We start from the raw sequence: 16,758 nt of genomic DNA, 5'->3' as shown, positions 1-16,758 counted from the left end.
ATCCCATAATGTAATACAACAAGAACATATATAACAGAATGAAAAATCTAAAATCAGTTACAGCAAGTTTTAAAACTAAATTAAAATTAGATTAAAATGCCTTAGAAAAGAGGAAGGTTTTAACTTGGCGCCGAAAAGATGACAATGTCGGCGCCAAGCACACCTCATTGGGGAGACTATTCCACAGTTCGGGGGCCACCACTGAGAAGGCCCTAGTTCTTGTTACTGCCCTCCGAGCTTCTCTATAAGTCGGAACTCGGAGGAGGGCCTTCGATGTAGAACGCAGTGTACGGGCAGGTTCATATCGGGAGAGGCGTTCCAGCAGGTATTGTGGTCCCGCGCCGTATAAGGCTTTATAGGTTAAAACCGACACTTTGAATCTGGCCCGAAAGCGTATTGGTAGCCAGTGCCAGCGAGCCAGAACAGGTGTTATATGTTCAGACCGCTTGGTCCTCGTTATCAATCTGGCTGCCGCGTTTTGCACGAGCTGTAGCTTCCGAACTGTCTTCAAAGGCAGCCCTACGTAGAGCGCATTGCAGTAATCCAATCGCGAGGTTACCAGAGCATGTACAACTGATGTGAGGTCCTCCCTGCTCAGATAGGGACGTAGCTGGGCTACCAACCAAAGTTGGTAGAACGCATTCCGTGCCACCGAGGCTACATGAGCCTCAAGTGACAGGGAAGGATCTAAAACAACTCCCAGACTACGAACCTGTTCCTTTAGGGGGAGTGTAACCCCGTCCAGGACAGGGTGTATATCCACCATCTGATCAGAGAAACCACCCACCAACAGCATCTCAGTCTTGTCTGGATTGAGCCTCAGTTTGTTAGCTCTCATCCAGTCCATTATCGCGGCCAGGCACTGGTTCAGCACATTGACAGCCTCACCTGAAGAAGATGAAAAGGAGAAGTAGAGCTGCGTGTCATCAGTGTACTGATGACAACGCACTCCAAATCTCCTGATGACCGCACCCAACGGCTTCATGTATATGTTGAAAAGCATGGGAGACAGAACTGACCCCTGCGGGACTCCACATTGGAGAACCCACGGTGTCGAGCAATGTTCCCCAAGCACTACCTTCTGGAGACGACCCGCTAAGTAGGAGCAGAACCACTGCCAAGCAGTACCTCCAACTCCCAGCTCCACAAGCCTCTCCAGAAGGATACCATGGTCGATGGTATCAAAAGCCGCTGAGAGATCAAGGAGAATCAACAGAGTTACACTCCCTCCGTCCCTCTCCCGACATAGGTCATCATACAGGGTGACCAAGGCTGTCTCGGTGCCGAAACCGGGCCTAAAACCCGATTGAAATGGATCTAGATAATCAGTTTCATCCAACAGCGCCTGGAGCTGGCCAGCAACCACTCGTTCCACGATCTTGCCCAGGAATGGAACATTCGCCACTGGTCTGTAGCTGTTGCAATTTTCTGGGTCCAAGGAAGGTTTTTTCAGAAGCGGTCTCACTGCCACCTCTTTCAGGCAGCCAGGGACCACTCCCTCTCGTAAAGAGGCATTTATCACTTCCCTGGCCCAGCCAGCTGTTGCATCCCTGCTAGTTTTTATTAGCCAAGAGGGGCAAGGATCTAGTATTGAAGTGGTTGCACGTACCTGTCCAAGCACCTTGTCCACGTCCTCGAGCTGAACCAACTGAAACTCATCCAATAAAACATGACAAGACTGTGCTCCAGACACCTCATTAGGATCAACTGCTATAAACTGAGAGTCTAAGTCCCCTCTAGTGTCATGGCGCCCATAATTCATGAGGTAAACACAATTTAACAAAAGGTGGTGCAGCTGGGCTGTGGAAGTGGGGGAGGAGCTTTGAGCTGTGGCAGTGTTTGGTGAAAGGGGCTGATTTTACTTATTTCTCCCCCTTGTTCCTGGGGGAGTATACCATTACTGTTCAGAGAGAGAGAGAGAGAGCACCCTGCCTCAGAAATCTAGGTGACCCTTTTGGGAATTGTGTGCTATCTTCACTATTTCTAACATCAAGCAAAGATCACGTGAATTTGCTGGAAAGTAAAGTGTGAGAGGAATTAGCTCAGCCAGAAGGCATTCACTTAGCATGCAAAAGTTAGTGGAATCCCACTTACGAAAGAGCCCTTAAATAACTCATTTATATTTTTTATTTTATTTTATTTAACAGGATTTATATATCGCTTAATCATGAAAACTTCTAAGCGAGTTATGTAAAATATGCATGAAAATATACATAGTGGTGTAATCCTATATGTGTTTACTCCTAAATAAGCCCCACTGTGTTCAGGGGACGTGAACATAGGATCCCAGCCTTAGGCAGCAACACTATGCACACCTACTGGGAAACAAATCCCATTGAATTCAGTGCGGTTTACTTCTGAGTAGCTACACTTAGGATTGTTCCCTAGGAGGCCACTGACAGAGTCATCTGTTTGAGGATTGCAGCTGGAGTTTCTTCCAAGCAGACATGTAAGAAAATCCCAGAGCAGTCAAGGAAATATATTTCAAAGTAAATCACAGTTCTTGGCTTACCAAGAATCTGACTTGCGGCTCAGCAGGTGTCCAGGGTGGAAAGGAGGATGGTGCTGCTTCTCAGGAGCGACGCAACATCAGCACTGGAGAGGAGGGGATGAGACACCACCGCGGGAGTCCATCAGCTGGTTGCTTGGCTGTCATGAGAGCAGGGCCCGCGAGTGGACCAGAGGCTGACGGATTCAGAGATGGGCTCCTCAGTGGACCTGTAGGGCTTGGGATCCAGCCCCCATCCCATTTTATAGTTACAGCTGGTGGAAGAACCATTGGCAGTATTTTTCTGTCCTGCTGAGCTCAGCTGGGGTCTCTGCTGTGTCAAAGCCTTCCTCCCTAGTGATTCTTCTCTCTGTTGTGGGAGGCCAGCTGGTAGACACCAAAGTGCCATCCCTAACTCCCCCAACGTGCCATCCCTAACTCCCCCAACGTGCCATCCCTAACTCCCCCAACGTGCCATCCCTAACTCCCCCAACGTGCCATCCCTAACTCCCCCAACGTGCCATCCCTAACTCCCCCAACGTGCCATCCCTAACTCCCCCAACGTGCCATCCCTAACTCCCCCAACGTGCCATCCCTAACTCCCCCAACGTGCCATCCCTAACTCCCCCAACGTGCCATCCCTAACTCCCCCAACGTGCCATCCCTAACTCCCCCAACGTGCCATCCCTAACTCCCCCAACGTGCCATCCCTAACTCCCCCAACGTGCCATCCCTAACTCCCCCAACGTGCCATCCCTAACTCCCCCAACGTGCCATCCCTAACTCCCCCAACGTGCCATCCCTAACTCCCCCAACGTGCCATCCCTAACTCCCCCAACGTGCCATCCCTAACTCCCCCAACGTGCCATCCCTAACTCCCCCAACGTGCCATCCCTAACTCCCCCAACGTGCCATCCCTAACTCCCCCAACGTGCCATCCCTAACTCCCCCAACGTGCCATCCCTAACTCCCCCAACGTGCCATCCCTAACTCCCCCAACGTGCCATCCCTAACTCCCCCAACGTGCCATCCCTAACTCCCCCAACGTGCCATCCCTAACTCCCCCAACGTGCCATCCCTAACTCCCCCAACGTGCCATCCCTAACTCCCCCAATGTGCCATCCCTAACTCCCCCAACGTGCCATCCCTAACTCCCCCAACGTGCCATCCCTAACTCCCCCAACGTGCCATCCCTAACTCCCCCAACGTGCCATCCCTAACTCCCCCAACGTGCCATCCCTAACTCCCCCAACGTGCCATCCCTAACTCCCCCAACGTGCCATCCCTAACTCCCCCAACGTGCCATCCCTAACTCCCCCAACGTGCCATCCCTAACTCCCCCAACGTGCCATCCCTAACTCCCCCAACGTGCCATCCCTAACTCCCCCAACGTGCCATCCCTAACTCCCCCAACGTGCCATCCCTAACTCCCCCAACGTGCCATCCCTAACTCCCCCAACGTGCCATCCCTAACTCCCCCAACGTGCCATCCCTAACTCCCCCAACGTGCCATCCCTAACTCCCTTATGAAGCAGGTATGTACCATCTCCAGATACTCAGTAACATTGTGGGCATGCACTAGGGAGCTATAATTGGCTGTGTCTCTCTGCTGTACCTGCCCACTGCGTGTTAGGAGCCTTTCTATCACAGTGTATGCATGTAGGTGGCCAGCTATGACTGCCTCGTGGTGTGTAGTGGCTTTAGAGACTGGTGTAAGGCCTGTCCAGTGTAATGAAAAGCAGGATGCAAAATACAGGGAGGATATGCCTGTATATTCTACATAGATGCCAGAATTGTTACCATTACATAGGTTGCAATCCTAAACCGATTTACCTGAGGGTAAGCCCCATTGAATTCAATAGGTCTGAGTCCTGAGTCATTGTTACTCTGGTGACTAGGAATGCTTTCTGCTCTATTTAATTTTCTGGGTCATTTTTGTCATTTTAACATGTTAACAAAAATCTTCCACGCTACACAGGAAGTACATTGGACTGTGAAAGACCAGCCCAGATTGTGTTTGCATTTTTACAAATTTGTAAATTGGTACAAAAGGAGGTCAGGACTCCCACTCCCCTGGTGTATTCAGTATAGCTGCCCAATTTCCAATATTTGGTGGCTATAGGTACATTCTTAAACCATATGGTTTTTCTTTTTCCCTATTAGTGAGTTTATTCTTACAGCGATGCTTCATAAGCTACTTTTCAGAAACCTGGACTGTGTGCGTGGGGGGGTAGGGATGTTCTCTTAAGAGGCGTAATATGTAATTGCACATTAGTAAGAGAACTTGTCTCTGAAAGTTTTCAATAACAGTTTTGGAGCATGCACATCTCCCACTGAAATGAATACATGTTGACTTGATGATTCTCCATTTCCACAAATATTAAAAAGATACAAGTTTGACTCCCCCAAACATACAGTCTTTTAACATGGGACATGGCTCACAGAGTTGCCACATATCTATTTATGGTAAATTCTGTTATCCAAGCCTGTCTCCTTTTCTCCTAATCTCAAGGGTCATTAGCCTGGCATCTGCTATATTTCGTTCCCCGTTCTGGCTTGATGAAAACTTGTGCTTTGACCATTATCCACCACCTTTAACATACTGTATCAGTATTATTCAAGCGAAAATATGCTTTCTGGTCACTGGTTAACACCCTTTCCCTTGATCTGGTTTATATATATGTTCCGTGTAGTATTGCAGATTCTCCATATTGCCTTGGCCAATCTATTTTTTTTAAAAAGCTATATTGAAATTAATAGTATGTTTTTTAAATAAAGCACTTTTTCTTTATGTAGGAAAAAGTTTTCATCTGTGTCGTTGCTTCTTTAGCAAGAACGTATTATACAGAATGCAAACATTTAGGAAAATTCATGACACTGTTTAATGCCAGTTTTTATGTTGTTGACATATTAGGTAAGAAATTCATCTACACTTCTCTTTAGTACCCTGATCACAAGAATATTTGGAGTTAAAAGAGGAAAGGATGAGAACTCAAAAAAAAACAGGTATGGTGCTTTGGATGCTTTCCTTATACAACAGAACCTGTGGACTTCCAGATGCTGTTGGATTCCAACTCCCATTAGCCCCAGCCAGTGGTCAGGGGTGACGGGAGCTGCAGTCCAGCCACATCTGGAGGGTGAAGGCTGCTTCACCACTGATGTAAAGTATATCATGATCAAGAATAAACTTGAGAAATTTTACCTTATTCTAATGGATTTATATGAAGCATAATGTTTCCAAAGCATTTCTAGACTTGTTTCAGATGTAATGCCAAAAATTAAATTGTGGTTAAAAAATAAAAATACTACTGGGATTAGTGACTGTTAATTCGGGTGTGAAACTGAGCTGTAGGCCGGATGCTGAATGTGGCTAATATTTGCCTGCAGCGGATACTCATTTTGTGGTTCTTTTACGATTGCCTACCTACTAAGCTATTATTTCTTTTCTTCAAATGAGCCCTCACAAAGTGTTCCGCCCCTCCGATGTTTCGTTTGCTGCAAATCTAGATATAGCTGTATAACTTTTAAAGCATGTTCCTAAGTGTATTTACTCAGCAGTGAAGGAGAGCTTTGTGGATACCATGGACTGCAAAAAAGACAAATAATTGAGTGTTAGAACAAATTAAACCAGAACTATCACTAGAAGCTAAAATGATGAAACTGAGGTTATCATATATGAGGGCTAATAAACTGAGGCTCAGTCCAGACAAGACTGAGATGATGCTAGTGGGTGGTTCTTCTGACCGGATGGTGGATGTCCAACCTGTCCTGGATGGGGTTGCACTCCCCCTGAAGGAGCAGGTTCGTAGCTTGGGGGTTCTCCTAGAATCATCTCTGTCACTTGAGGCTCAGGTAGCCTCGGTGGCATGGAGTGCCTTCTACCAACTTCGGTTGGTGGCCCAACTACGTCCCTAACTGGACAGGGATAACCTGGCTTCAGTTGTCCATGCTCTGGTAACCTCTAAATTAGATTACTGCAATGCACTTTACGTGGGGCTGCCTTTGCAGACAGTTCGGAAACTGCAGCTTGTGCAAAATGCAGCGGCCAGATTGGTAACAGGGACCAGACGGTCCGAACATATAAAACGGATTCTGGCCCGCTTGCACTGGCTGCCTTTATGTTTCCGATTCAAGGTGCTGGTTTTGACCTATAAAGCCTTACACAGCTTGGGACCACAATACCTGTTGGAATGCCTCTCCCGATACGAACCCACCCGTGCACTACGTTCAAGATCAAAGGCCCTTGTCCGGGTGCCTACTCCGAGGAAAGCTCGGAGAATGGCAACAAGGGAGAGGGCCTTCTCAGTGGTGGCCCCCAAATTATGGAATGATCTCTCTGACGTGGTGTGCCTGGCGCCAACACTGTTATCTTTTTGGTGCCAGGTCAAGACTTTCCTCTTCTCCCAGGCGTTTTAGCATGTGTTCTATATTGTTTTAAATTTTTAAATTGTGTTTTAAATTGTTTTTAAAATATGTATTTTAAATTGTATTTGTTTTTAGTTATTGTAAACCGTCCAGAGAGCTTCAGCTATGGGGTGGTATACAAGTTTAATAAATAAATAAATAAATAAATCATACATTAGACACATAATAAGAAGATATGATTCACTAGAAAAGACAATAATGCTGGGGAAAGCAGAAGGGGGTAGAAAAAGAGGAAGGCCAAACAAGAGATGGATTGATTCCATCAAGGAAGCCACAGACCTGAACTTACAAGATCTGAACAGGGTGGTACATAACATGCTATTGGAGGTCGCTGATTCATAGGGTCTCCATAAGTCGTAATCAACTTGAAGGCACATAACAACACTCCCACTAAGTTCATTTGTCTTGCTTCCAGGTAAGTATACGTAAGATTGCAGTCCTCATTTCACAAATGCTGCTTTAGTTATCTTAAAGTATGTACCTGAAGCTCTAAGCTTTGCATATGTATGCATACGTATACAAATGGAAGAGTACACATTACTGTTTCACAATTCACTGTGATGTGATTGTTCTACATGTATTTTACCATATCTTTAAATGGCTTGAATCCATGAATAATTTGACTTTCACATCAAATAATTTATTCATGGATTCAAGCCATCTCACTTCAGGAAAGGGCCACAGGGGAGTTGGCCTTTGCAGAATGGACAGGAGTAACCAAGCTGATCCCGAGAGTGAAAGAACTGAGATGTGACTGATTTTGAAGTCTGGAGGATAGATTGAATTCTTAAATGGATCGTGGGTAGAATTAGGTAACAGGGCAGAAAGGGGTAGAGAGAGAGAGAGAGAGAGAGAGAGAGAGAGAGGTCTAGCACAGCCAAAGATTGAGATGGGAACAGGCAGGAGCGAGGGGCCAAGAACAGCATGCATAAGTGCCACAATCCATCATTACAAAGACAGAAGCCCATTGATTTGATGTGAATGGGTTTAAACCAATAATCTGTATTACAGGGAAGACTAACCTGTAGTCCTCCAGATGTTGGACTCCAGCTCCCATCACCCCCATTCAGTATGGCTAGCGGTCAGGGATTGTGGGAGTTGTAGTGCAACAACATTTGAAGGGCCCCAAGTTATCTGTACCTGCTATATTGGAGTGTGGCTAAGGTGTAGTGTTACCAGGAAGAGAAAGGTCTAGGAGCTGTATCCAGCATTACAGTTCTGCTGGCACAATGGACTTCTGTGTATGCAGTGAAACTTCCTCTTCTCCTGTCTCCACCAGCCCCTTGTGCAGCTTTGGAGGGTTGTCCCATTGTGCCAGTGGAACTCTATGCATGGAGCATTGGATACAACCCATGGAAGGCCATGGGATGGTGAAAGGGTGAGGGTGCTAGAGATCCAGGAGTGCCATAAATGTCAGTGGTGCAAATCTGAGCCCAATTCCCAGGCAAGGCCTGACTTGAATGCTTCTATAGCTGGAAGTCCTGCCATCACCTGCTTTTCAGTTTATAAGATTGTTGGGGGTGAAGGAAATAAGCATTGAAATGGTGTAAGCTACCCTGCATCCATGGCAAAGGTAAAGCATACAGAATTTAAATATACATGTGATTGATTGAAAACCATTTTCTGAATAAAATATAAACTGCTGTTTTTTTAAAAAAAATTGGATATGTATGAATCCTTTAGGCTGCATGCTTACATTACTGTAATTTTGAGATTGACTGTTGGGAAACTAATCCTTTACAATGAAATTATAATGAGAATCAATGAAATTATAATGAGAATTTAAGGAAATTTGCACTTTATTCTGGTTTAGCAGTTGAGTCACATTTGTAATAAAAACCACTAGATGTCTCTCTTGATGCGTTAGAGCAATTTGCTTTCCTTCAGGCATCCTTTGTTTTCAGTATGTACTTGTGTTTGGATTACAGTCAAATGCATTTTATGTAACTTTTTGGTTCATTTTTAATGAGCCAACGTTTCCAAAATGGGAAGCCTGAAGGTAGGAACTTTTTCATAAAAGTGGATCTTATTTCCACAGATGTTGTGTTGGTCCACTTCCCATATTTTTTTTACTTAATAGGCAACCATGGATGTTTTTTAAAAATTAGGCTACATGAGCAGGTGTCATTGAAATGAGTGGAAAGCCTGATCTGCCAGACTGTGTGATGATAGAGGAAGCCTCATTCAATTAGATGTGGCTTGTGTCAGACTGTTGATGTTCTCTCCAGTGAAATTCTAATTTCCATATACAAGGCTGAACATTAAATGATGAAGTTGCAGAATGTTTTGAAAAGAAATGAGAGGTCAGGCAATTTTAAAAACACTTCTTTCTGCTTACTCTTCCAAGAACCCATGGAAGGAATACTACATTTTGCATTGATCTAAACAGTTTCCAAAATCCATCTTCCCGGCCAGTTTAAAATCACAAGTTTATATTTTACTCACGTGTTTGTTTAAATTGTGTATGCTTTTCCACCATTTTAACATTTCTTTCACTTTCTCAGCTGACCTCTTTTGGAGATAGATTTAAAACAAATGGTAGAAAACATATTCACAATCAAATGCCTTCCATTCCCTTCTCTCCTACTCAAAGGAACAGTCCATCCACTCTGCCTTAATACTGTGCTCTGGCTCATTACTCCTGCACTCCTTTTGACTTTCTCAATCCTCTTAAACTCTGCAAGGGATGGGTGTATCTTAACTCAAAGACTAACACACAATGCTTTCCCCTTATCCCATAATGCTGAAGGAAAAGAGTATATAAAGACGTTTGTTGTGCTAAGAGCATTTCACACACTAATGCACACAGCAAAATGTATCTACCAAATTAAACTTTATAGATTGTATCCCACTAAGTTGGTCTGGGAAACCTTTTTTGGCCCAGTGGGCCAGATGTTTATCTTCTACCCACCTCCTGCTGACCAGCTGATTTCATAATGATGTCAGGAGATTAATAGGTGGGCTGTCCCACTCACTTGTCAAGACTTGGCCCATGGTGGTTGGGGGAGATACTGCCCAAGTAGGATGGAATTCCCTGTCATCAGCTGATTCCATGCTGCTTTCTACAGAGTTTGGGCGAGCCAGCCTGTTCCGAATGGAACTGTTGTACGTAAGTTATAATATTTTTATTTTCCAAATTACCTTCTAAAGTGTACCCTTAAAAACATTACATATAGAGTTAAAAATCACAAGTAATATGAATTTGGGTTTTTTATTAGCATCCTTCTTCCTCATTCTTTAGATGTAGGAATTGCATTTCAACTTTCAAGTATATCACTAAACTCATAATGGCTAGAAAGATTTAATCTCTGCTGTGGGTGGCAGATTCCCCGCCCCCAGTTACGTTGTTATATCGGGGCTCCAAGGTAGAATTGGGTTTCCTGATTCCAGTGTATTTAGCATAGGGCCACTGATACGCTTCACCTTAGATGTAAAGTGTGAGTGTGACAGATATGTGCTTCCAAACTTACTTCTTATAAGTAGGACTTCCGGGAAGGGTGACTTAGCCTGTGCCTGCTTTTGAGACGGGCTCCTGCCTCAAAAGAAGCTTATTCAGATATATCAGTCAGTTTTTTCTTTTTTTTTTGACTGATTAAACTTCTCCCGGGTAGGGAGAAACGAAGAGATTAACCTCAAAGCCTATTTTTGTTGGGACGACCAGATCTCATTAATTTATGGGACGAGGTCCAGCCGACGAAGGTGGGACGGATTTTTAACAGCAAGCTCTATCTGATAAAGCGAACGTTCACCTTATCTTCTAAGAGAGAACGCACTAACAGGCAAGCACCCTTCTTTCTATATTTTTCTTTTACTTGACTTAAATTGTTGCTGTTTAAAAGAGATTTGCCAGATTGATCAGTTTTTGACATCTCACTGGGGAGCCGTAACTTCTCTCTGCTACGCACTAATTAATAGCTTATCTCTGTTTTTGTTGCAAAAAGCTGTCCTGGATTTGCATTCTAAAGATACACACAGAAGAGGGATTTCTATTCCAGATTTTTATTTTGAAAAATATTATACTGTTTTGAGACTACTCTCTTTTTGGTCTATTTTATTTTGACGAATCTGTTTCTTGACGATTGCCATTAATTGTTTCGATCCTGGGAACTGCATTTTGTTTACTTAACTATTGGAGAGATAAGGCTGTCTGCTCTGTTTATACTGTGATGTCACCAAGTTTGGAGTATTAACCCAATTGTTGCTGAAATAAGAAGTGGTTTTCCTATATTTTTCTTTTAAAATGGCAATTAAGAAAGTGGCTGAAAATCTGGAAATAACTATGTTTCAGAAAATAATGGATGAGATTGAGATAATGAAAATTGAATTGAGTAAAATGAAGCAGGAGATTAAAGATATAAGGGTCCCTGTGAGAGAGGTGACCCTGGAAGGGGTCCCTGTGAGAGAGGAGACCCCAGAGATTGGAACAGGGGTCCCTGTGAGAGAGGTGACCCTGGAGACTGGAATAGGGGTCCCTGTGAGAGAGGAGATCCCGGAGATTGGAACCAACGTGGAACAGGAACAAGATTTGGAGTCTATGGACTTTAGAAATAAAATCTATTGTTTGGAACTCAATGTTATCTCTGAAGAAATGAATGAAGATTCTAGAGATAAAGTTATCAATGGCATGGATAATCTTCTGGACTGGAATGATGTGATGGAGCCCAATATAGAGAAAATCTATGGAATTAACTGCAGCCATGTGACAATGGAAAAACTTTTAAGAGATGACCCAGTGTATTTTGAAAAAAAGAACAGAGATATGATTTTACAGCAGTATTTCAGCAACCTATTCAGAATGGATGGCAAGAAAATATTTGGGATAGAGGTAATCCCCATCAGACTCTTACTATATGACTATGGCTTTGACAGCAAGATTATTATGGAATACTGATAATGGAAGATTGGATATTGAAATTACTGGACTTAACAAGACTACTGAAGATGGAAGATGGAAAATGGAACTAATAGAGATAATAGAACAATGGCTACTGAAATTATTGAACCTAACAGATTCTGATGTGATGGATTAATTGAAATGTTTATTTTGACTATGGTTATGACAATAAGATTATCATAATTAGTAATGAGATGGATTAATCGATATGCTTATCTGGAAAAAAAAATTGATAGATATATTTCTTAAAGAATTGAAACCTCTCTTTGACTTTTTGTGGAAAGAATAAAGTAATGTTTATGAGATTTGATGATTAAGTAAGATAACTACTGGAGGAAAGTGATTTTATAATATGACTTAAGAGACAGGATTGTTATATATTATAGACTTATAACTGATTTGATCTTTGACAAATGGGAAGTCAATATTTTACTCTTTATTTTTTATTTTTGTTTTTTTTTTTTCTTTTTTTCTTTTTGTTTAACTATTTTTGATTTTGTTTTTTGTCTTTGAATGTTTTATGATTTTGTCTTGTATGTTTTATGAAAATCTGAATAAAAATTATTGAAAAAAAAAAAACAAACTTACTTCTTATAAGTACAGAGAGCTGAGATTTGCTGTGGCTCCCTGTTCAATGTACCCTCAATGGCAACCACTGATTTTTTCTTGTGTAAAAATTTGGTAAGTGTAAACATTTAGTGGAATAATGTTTGTAATGTTCAAGTAACCAGCTATGCTTTTGAGCACCTGTGTAAAGATAGCTGCTGCTACAGAATGAGGATGGGGGGAAATGGTCTGAACTATTGAACTTTGGTACCAGCAGGGCTTACCTATAATTTCCTGAAACACACTTATCTGCTGTTTACAGCTTTAGAGAATGAGTAATGATTCTTCCTTTTACTGGCATGCTGAGTGCAGACTTCTCTGAATTTCAATTAATGCCTTAGTACTGATCAGGAAGACTATTTAGGAATTGATTTTGTATTTTTCCCCTCTTGGCAAGGGAGTTTCTCCAGAATGCCATCACTTCTTTTGTAGTAGCATGCCTTTATCCAGAACCACTCTTTCCCAACTTCATATGTGCTCAGTATGTGCTAGGTTTTCCCCAATATAAATCCCCCCAACAAACCTGAATATTAACGGGAGGCCAATATTTTCTCCTTTTTCCAGTTTAGTTAACACTATATAGGCCAAACTCTCATGATGTAGAGGACTGTGAAGCAGGGTGAGAAAGGCATGTGACTATGTGTGTCTTGGATAATGTTGATTAAGAAGGAAGCCCAGTGTGTGTGTCTGTGTGTGTAAAATAATTCTTGCATTGCTAATAACTGAACAGCGTAGCCTGCTGAGGGAGGGCATAGATCATTGGTAGAGATGATTCTCTTGAATTTTTATGGAAAAAAGAACCAATGTTGCAAAAGCTGACTCTGTTTAATTCAAATGCATACAAAGATTGCATACAAACAGGGCTGGCATCAAGTGTGAGACTTGGGGGCACATTCGGATGTGCTGAACATCGTTTAGCATGGAAATAGGGAACCTGTGGCCCTCCAGATGTTGCTGGACTCCCGACTCCCATCAGCCTCCCAACTCCATGAACTCTAGCCAGGATGATGGTGGTTGTAGTCTAGCAACTACCATAGGTTCCCCATCCCTATTTTAGTGTGATGAGAACAAACTGCATTGAGCCTTTGGACTCATGCTCTTCCCCTCCCCTCTTATCCTTTGGTGTGGCCATAAGGAGGATTTTGGAAGCTTTTGCTTCTATTTTTGCTTAACTACAGCTTCTTTACAGCTGGCTTGCTTCAAACAAACCATAGTTGCCATTAACCATAGTTTGTCAGTATCTCAGGTGAAACAAAAGCTTCCAAAATCCGCCTCATGGTGCACAGTGGCTCATTCTTATCATGCTAAACTATGATACAACGTGACATCCAAACCTACTTATTGTGTCTGTGCTAGATGCTAAAGAATATCAGAATTATAGCTGCAATATAATGAGATGATTTATATGCTGCCCTGGGCTCCTTCTGGGAGGAATAGAATCATAGAATAGTAGAGTTGGAAGCAGGGCTGTGGAGTCGGAAGTCGTGGAGTTGGAGTTGGAAGCAATTTTGGGTGGAGTTGGAGTCAGTAGAAATGTTCCGACTCCAGCTTCAAAATAAAATTAATATTTTAATATTAACATTGATTTATTAATATTAAATTAATATACATTTGCCATTTATGAAGGAGTCGGAGTCGGACAGTAGAAAAATAGAAGAGTCGGAGTCGAAGGTTTGCGTACCGACTTCACAGCCCTGGATGAAAGGGGCCTATAAGGCCATCAAGTCCAACTCCCTGCTCAATGCAGGAATCCAAATCAAAGCATTCCCGACAGATGGCTGTCCAGCTTCCTCTTGAATGCCTCCAGTGTCGGAGAGCCCACTACCTCTCTAGGTAATTGATTCCATTGTCAAGTTAGGAAGTTTTTCCTGATGTCCAGTCGAAATCTGGCCTCCTGCAACTTGAACCCATTATTCCATGTCCTGCACTCTGGGATGATCGACAAGAGATCCCAGCCCTCCTTTATGTGACAACCTTTCATGTACTTGAAGAGTGCTATCATATCTCCCCTCAGTCTTCTCTTCTCCAGGCTAAACATGCCCAGTTCTTTCAGTCTCTCCTCATAGGGCTTTATTTCCAGTCCCCTGATCATCCTTGTTGCCCTCCTCTGAACCTGTTCCAGGTTGTCTGTATCCTTCTTGAAGTGTGGAGACCAGAACTGGACACAGTATTCAAGTGCTGAATAGAGGGGAACTAATACTTCATGCGATTTGGAAACTATACTTCTGTTAATGCAGCCTAATATAGCATTTGCCTTTTTTGCAGCCACATTGCACTGTTGGCTCATATTCAGCTTGTGATCAACGACAATTCCAAGATCCTTCTCGCAAGTCGTATGGCTGAGCCAAGTATTCCCCATCTTATAACTGTGCATTTGGTTTCTTTTTCCTTTGCATTTATCCCTGTTGAATTTCATTCTGTTGTTTTCAGCCCAATGCTCCAGCCTATCAAGGTCCCTTTGAATTTTGTTTCTGTCTTACATGGTATTAGCTATGCCCCCCAATTTTGTATCATCTGCAGATTTGATAAGCATGCTCTGTACCTCCTCATCCAAGTCGTTAATTAAAATGTTGAAGAGCACTGGGCCCAGGACCGAACCCTGTGGTACCCCACTCGTTACTTCCGCCCAGTTTGAGAAGGAACCGTTGATAAGCACTCTTTGAGTACGATTCTGGAGCCAGCTGTGGATCCACCTGATAGTTGTTCCATCCAGCCCAGATTTAGCTAGCTTGCTAATCAGAATATCATGGGGCACTTTGTCAAAAGCTTTGCTGAAGTCGAGATATATTATGTCCACAGCATTCCCACAGTCTGCAAGGGAGGTTACCCGATCAAAAAACGAGATAAGATTAGTTTGGCAAGATTTGGCTCCTAGTAATCACTGCATTGTTTTTAAGGTGCTTACAGATTGACTGCTTTATAATCTGCTCCAGAGTTTTTCCAGGGATTGATGTTAGGCTGATTGGTCTGTAGTTCCGCAGTTCTTCCTTTTTGCCCTTTTTGAAGATAGGACAACATTAGCTCTCCTCCAGTCATCCGGCACTTCACCAGTCCTCCATGATTTCGCAAAGATAATAGACAGCGGTTCTGAGAGTTCTTCAGCCAGTTCCTTCAATACTCTAGGATGCAGTTTATCAGGCCCTGCCAATTTGAACTTGTTCAAAGTGATTAGGTGTTCCTTGACCATTTGTCTGTTAATCTCAAGCTCCAATCCTGTCCCTTCTACTCATGTTTCCCGGGAGGGTCATAGACCCTTTTTTGGGAGAAGACTGAGCCAAAGTAGGAATTGATTACTTCTGCCTTTTCTTTGTCATCTGTTATCATTTTGCCATCCTCATTGAGTAGCTGTGCCACCATTTCTTTTCTCTGTCTTTTACTGTGGACATACCTGAAGAAAGCTTTTTTGTTGCTTTTAGCATCCCTCGCTAACCTCAGCTCATTCTCAGCTTTAGCCTTCCTGACACCATCCCTGCAATTCCGTGATACCTGCCTGTACTCTTCCTTTGTAGCCTGGCCTTCTTTCCACTTCCTGTATGTGTCCTTTTTTGTTTTCAGGTCATTTCAAAGCTTTTTGTGAAGCCACATTGGCTTCTTCTCTTGTTTCCCCTTTTTTTCCTTGTTGGAGTTGCTTGCCATTGCTCTTTTAGAATTTCATTTTTTAGAAACTCCCACCCATCTTGGACTCCTTTCCTCATTAGGGTGGCTTGCCATGGAACCGTACTTACAATTGTTCTGAGTTTATTAAAATCAGCTTTCCTAAAGTCCAGGGTACGCGTATGGCTACTCTCAGCTTTTGCTTCTGTTAAAAGCAAGAATTCAAGTATGGTGTGGTCTCTTTCCCCCAGAGTTCCCTTAACTGCCACTTCATCCACCAAATCATCTCTGTTGGTTAGAATCAAGTTCAGGATAGCTGATCCTCTGGTTGCTTCCTCCAGTTTCTGTAGGAGAAAGTTATCTCCAACACAAGTCAGAAATTTCTTGGAGGGGCCATGTTTGGCAGAATTTGTCTCCTAACAGATATCGGGATAATTGAACTTCCCCATTACTACTACATCATGCCTCCTTGAAACGTTGGCAGTTTGCTTTTCAAAAGTTACGTTCTCGTGTTCTCCTTGATTGGGTGGTCAGTAATAGACTCCAAGCACCACATTCCTTTTATTACTTGCCCCATTAATTTTAATCCAGATACTCTCGGTGGAGCTACCAAGCTCATCCTGTATTTCTGTGCAGGGATATATATTTTTAATGTATAGCATGACTCCACCTCCCTTTTTATTCCTTCTGTTCTTTTTGAACAAGTTATATCCTTCAATTGCTGTATTCCAGTCATGGGAGTCATCCCACC

General features: G+C 43.0%; 1 protein-coding gene across 8 annotated transcripts in view; it reads left to right on the top strand.

Annotated features, from left to right (window-relative positions):
• Nucleotides 1-16,758, top strand: part of THADA (THADA armadillo repeat containing) — a 266,610-nt gene that overhangs the window by 70,619 nt on the left and 179,233 nt on the right. For all 8 annotated transcript variants that reach the window (XR_009762420.1, XM_061625379.1, XM_061625378.1 and 5 more), the window contains exon 26: nt 5,403-5,494. Coding sequence is in view for 7 of the 8 variants with exons in the window: in XM_061625379.1 (XP_061481363.1) it covers nt 5,403-5,494 (92 nt within the window). In the remaining variant the exon portion in view is untranslated. The remainder of the gene's footprint in view (nt 1-5,402; nt 5,495-16,758) is intronic.

This window comes from Rhineura floridana, chromosome 4 (genome assembly GCF_030035675.1).
Source record: "Rhineura floridana isolate rRhiFlo1 chromosome 4, rRhiFlo1.hap2, whole genome shotgun sequence".
NCBI classification, from domain to species: Eukaryota; Metazoa; Chordata; class Lepidosauria; order Squamata; family Rhineuridae; genus Rhineura; species Rhineura floridana.
The sequence above is the reverse complement of the archived record's forward strand: the minus strand, read 5'-3'. Positions and strand labels throughout refer to the sequence as shown.